This window comes from Aquarana catesbeiana, linkage group LG06 (assembly GCF_042186555.1).
Source record: "Aquarana catesbeiana isolate 2022-GZ linkage group LG06, ASM4218655v1, whole genome shotgun sequence".
Classification (NCBI taxonomy): Eukaryota; Metazoa; Chordata; class Amphibia; order Anura; family Ranidae; genus Aquarana; species Aquarana catesbeiana.
Genome location: NC_133329.1, coordinates 395743871 through 395748792, shown reverse-complemented (window position 1 = coordinate 395748792; position 4922 = coordinate 395743871). Strand labels below are relative to the sequence as shown.

The 4922-nt window shown below is 40.7% G+C and overlaps 1 protein-coding gene across 1 annotated transcript in view; it reads left to right on the top strand.

Moving 5' to 3' along the window:
- The first annotated feature begins 398 nt into the window (after nucleotides 1–398).
- IGFBP5 (insulin like growth factor binding protein 5) overlaps nucleotides 399–4922 on the top strand; it is a 41069-nt gene continuing 36545 nt past the window's right edge. The window contains exon 1 of the mRNA XM_073634388.1: nucleotides 399–1334. Within this exon, the coding sequence (XP_073490489.1) occupies nucleotides 1004–1334 (331 nt within the window). The 5' untranslated portion in view covers nucleotides 399–1003. The remainder of the gene's footprint in view (nucleotides 1335–4922) is intronic.

Sequence of the window (4922 nt, the reverse complement as noted above, 5' to 3'; positions counted from 1 at the left end):
AAAAGCCTGTACAACTTTGCAGCATTTTCCGATAGCCCTTGTCAATTTTTTAGGTAGCTTTAAAAAAGAAAAAAAAAGTTTTTGAAAACTTTTCTAAGAAACTTCTGCAACTTCATTCCACCAAAAAAAAAAAAAAAAAAAGTGGGAGAGAAAAGCCTTGGGAGGGGCTGTAAGTTTGAGGGCAATTTTGCCTTTTCAGAAGTTAAAAGTCAGCATGTACTTTCATTGTTCCCTTTTCTCAGCTGTGGAAGAAAACTAGTTAACTCACAAAGAAGGGACCTGCTCGCATTCAAGCTCACTATATTGCCTGTTCACTGGCAGCTATTCAATTTAGCTGTCGTGATATCGAATTGCAGTTAAAGTCTGGCAGCCGGCCAGAAGTAAGCCTATTTAAAAAGACAGCCTGCTCCTACAGTAACCAGTCTCTTTACAAACTCTGCTGCAGTCTACAACTGGTGGGAGATATACAAAGTAGTTCTTTTTTTTTTGTATGTTACTCCTTTCTTGTTACTTTGTTACTCCTTTCTTTTTTTTTTAACTTTTTTTTTTTTTTTGCTTTTGGATAATCAAACAAAACTCCTTGTTTCAAAAGTTTAAAAAGCTACAGATTTTTAAACACTTTTTTTTTCTGTTGCACTATTTTGAGGAATTAACACTTGATTGCAGGACTGCAAAGAATTACCGGATTTTGCATTCTGGCTAAAGAAGTTTGTTATTAAAATAGATTATTTTTTTATTATTTCCTTTTTTTTTGACATAGCAAACCTGTTGCTTCTGATTGCAGCAACAGGTCCCCGACAATTGTGTTAGAAGACAGCAGCAACTTGCTTTGGTGTGTTTAATTTTTAGACTTTTATTTTGCAATTGTAGGCTGCAAGGGGTCAGTAGCTGGGAGTGCAACCCCCTTCACTCCCCCCAACTTTGCATTGCTGTGTGCACTTTTTTTTCTAGGGGGATTTTGCTGCATTTTTTTTTAGGGGGGAGAAGCACTTTGCCTGTCCAGATGATTGTGCCTGCCTGTTTCCTGCTCACCCTGTGCCTGGGGATGTGTAAGTGCCTGGGCTCCTTTGTCCACTGCGAGCCCTGCGATGAGAAAGCCATGTCCATGTGCCCACCGACCCCCGTCGGCTGCGAGCTGGTGAAGGAGCCCGGCTGCGGCTGCTGCATGACCTGCGCCCTGGCGGAAGGGCAGTCCTGCGGGGTGTACACCGAGCGCTGCGCCGGGGGGCTCCGCTGCCTGCCCAAGCAAGGAGAGGAGAAGCCCCTGCACGCCCTGCTCCATGGCAGAGGGGTCTGCCTGAACGAGAAGATCTACAGGGACCAGGTCAAGATCGGTAAGAGACTCTCTGCAGCTCAGCTGGCAGTCACTTCAGTTTGCAGGATGTGATTGACAGCTGTCAATCAAAACCCATCTCTCTCGCTTTTTTTTTTTAAATTGTATTTCTGATGCAAAAGTGAGTCAGCTCTGTAAAGAGATTACATTCTGTAACCTTCCCCAACCTTATCACACCCTTCTCTTTTCAAGTTCATGTTAAGACATAATCTCAAGTGTCATGTGGACTTTGAGTCAGTGAAGCTCAATGCAATTTTTTTTTTTTTTTTTAAGTGTAGGTGAAACCTTGCAGTTTGCCAAAATGTACTGTCACATGGGCTGTTGCTAGGAAAGGCAATAGAGTGATGATAGGATTATCATTGCATGAGATATAGATTATAATATTTGAGATTGGGAGCTGTCCAACTAAAAAGTTTGCATGCCTGTTAAAGCGTTAATCCTGCATGGTTTGTGTTATTAATATCAATATTTGGGAATGGGGAGCTGATCAATCAAAAGTCAAGTCATAATTTACCTCCCTTTTAAAGAGTTAATTATTCGTGGCTTGTATCGTCACATATTGGTTCTCAATATTATAGCCTACATGCCATCAAAGAGTTAATCCTGCATGGCTTGTATTGTTATTGGTTATTAATATCAATAGCTGAGAATGGGAGCTGATCAATCAACAGTCAAGTCATAGTTTAAATCCCTTTAAAGAGTTAATCCTCCGTGGCTTGTATCATCAGATATTGGTATTCAGCATTCTTATTGATATTTGTGAATGGGAGCTGATCAATCAAAAGTTGTAGTTTGCCTCCCTTTAAAGAGTTAATCCTCCATGGCTTGTATAGTCAGATATCACTTCTCAATATATAATCTGCATGCCTTTAAAGAGTTAATCCTCCATGGCTTGTATCTTCAGATATTGGTATTCAGTATTATTATATTATCAATATGAGTGAATTGGAGCTGATCAATCAAAAGTCAAGTCATAGTTTACCTCCATTTAAAGAGTTAATCCTCCATGGCTTGTATCGTCAGATATTGGTTCTCAATATTCTAGTCTTCATAGTCTACATGCCATCAAAGAGTTAATCCTGCATATTGGTTATTTAATATCAATATTTGGGAATGGGAGCTGATCAATCAAAAGTCAAATCATAGTTTACCCCTCTTTAAAGAGTTAATCCTCCATGGCTTGTATGGTCAAATATTGGTATTCAGCATTCTTATTGATATGTGTGAATGGGAGCTGATCAATCAAAAGTCAAGTTGTAGTTTGCCTCCCTTTTAAAGAGTTAATCCTCCATGACATGTATTGTCAGATATTGGTTCCCAATATCATAGTCTGCATGCCTTAAAGAGTTAATCCTCCATGGCTTGTATCATCAGATATTGGTATTCAATATTATTATCAATATGAGTGAATGGGAGCTGATAAATCAAAAGCCAAGTGCATAGTCTGCCTCCTTTTTAAAGAGTTAATCCTCCATGACTTGTATTGTCAGATATTGATTCTCAATATTATAGTCTGCATGCCATCAAAGAGTTAATACTGCATGGCTTGTGTTGTTATTTTGTCATTATTATCAATATTTGTGACTGTGAGATGATCAATCAAAAGTCAAGTTGTAGTTTACCCCTCTTTAAAGAGTTAATCCTCCATGACTTCTATCGTCCGATATTGGTTCACAATAATCTAATCTGCATGCCTTAAAGAGTTAATCCTTCATGGCTTGTATCAGATATTGGTTCTCCATAGTCTGCATAGTCCATAGTCTGCATGCCTTAAATAGTTAATCCTCCACGACATGTATTTATTTATATTGACTTACAGGGTTTATCAGTAACCTTGTAAGCTTTGTGAAAGCTGAGCAAATACAACTCAAGCCCATAGATCTCATGCTCCTAAAGAGTTAATCCTGCATAGCTTGTATTAGATCTTGATCTTCAATATTTGTGAATAGGAGCTGATCAAAAGTCAAGGCAAACTTTGCATGCCCTTAAAGAGTTAAACCTAGATGGCCTGCATCGTTCGATAATGGTATTCGATATTTGTGATTAAGCCAATCAATCAAAAGTCAAGGCAAAGTTTGCCCCCCCCCCCCCTTTTTAAAGAGTTAATCCTCCATGACTTGTATCGTCAGATATTGGTAATCAATATTATGATCAATATGTGTGAATAGGAGCTGATCAATCAAAAGTCAAGTTAGTTTGCCTCCCCTAAAGAGTTAATCCTCCATGGCTTGTATCGTCAGATATTAGTATTCAATATTATTATCGATTTATGTGTGAATAGGAACTGATTAATCAAAAGTCAAGCCATGGGTTGCATGCCCTTAATACGTTAATCCTCAATGGCTTGTATTGTTCAATATTGATATTTAAATATCAATAACTGTGGATAGGAGTTCATCAATCCAAAAGTGAAGATCATAGTTTAGCATGTCTTTTTTTAAAGAGATCTCCCCTATAGATATTAAATGTTTGCATTAATGTTTATGGAGGCTGAGCAAGCACATAAAGAGTTAATCCAGCTTGCATTCCTGTAATATGGATTTTCAGTGTTATCGGTAAAGTGGAAGCTGAGCAAGCTCAATCCAAGATTGCATGCACTCAAAGAGTTAACTTTTTTTTTTTTTTTCCTCCAATGCCCCATGCTTGCAGCAGATGCTGAGACAGTTTTGCACATACCTATTAAGTTCTGTTTACTAGTGCAGCAAAGCCCTTGTGTAGCCGGGTCCCGGGCGCCCGGACCCCCCCCCCCCCAAGCACTGTTGTGACTAATGTTAGTGAGGTTCCTGCACTGAGGAGTTTCATCATCATTTTCTGTTCAGCTTCTGTGGAATGCATCCAGCCCCCTTCTCTCCCAATCCCAGATGATTGCGAAGGCAGGCGAGGGGTTAACTTTTGCAAAGTCACGATTAACTCTTGGCTGTCCGGGCTGCAGCTGTGGCGAAGGGAGAGGGGGGGGGGGGGGGGAGGGGGCGGCGGCGGTTGGGACTCTGCCTACCCGATGTCCTTCGATCCCAATCCATTCGCCGGCTGGGACTGCTGCACGGATTTTAGGAACGCTTTGCATTGGTGATGATGACCCCTGTCTGCAGGAAGGCGCAGCACTTGTTCTTTTTGCTGCCAACAACAAAAGGTCATCGGCGAGGAATTTTTCCTTTTTTTTTTTTTTCCTCTTCGCCATCCGCCGCAGCACACCTGTAATTAACTAGCAATGTATACATTCCATAGCAGCATTACTGGTAGTAGCTCCACCTGACCTTTTGGTGGTGGTGGGGGGGGGGTCATTGTCAGGCTGGAATTTGATGGTAGACATTTGATTTTTGGCGAACTAGAGAAAAGAACCGGTTAAAAGTTTTTGAGAAATTGCACAACTTGCTGGAAAGGGGATTGCGGGGTCCACACCTAAAATGTTCTGAGACTGGTGCCAAATGGGTGCTTTGAGCGCTGTGTCTAAAGCCAGATTTAGAAAAAAAAAAATCTGCTAAAAGTTTTGAGCATTGCATTGCGGTTCAGTCACCTCGGAATGTAAAGCGCTCTTTGGGGTTGATTTACTAAAGCTGGAGAGTGCAAAATCTGGTGCGGCCGTGCATGG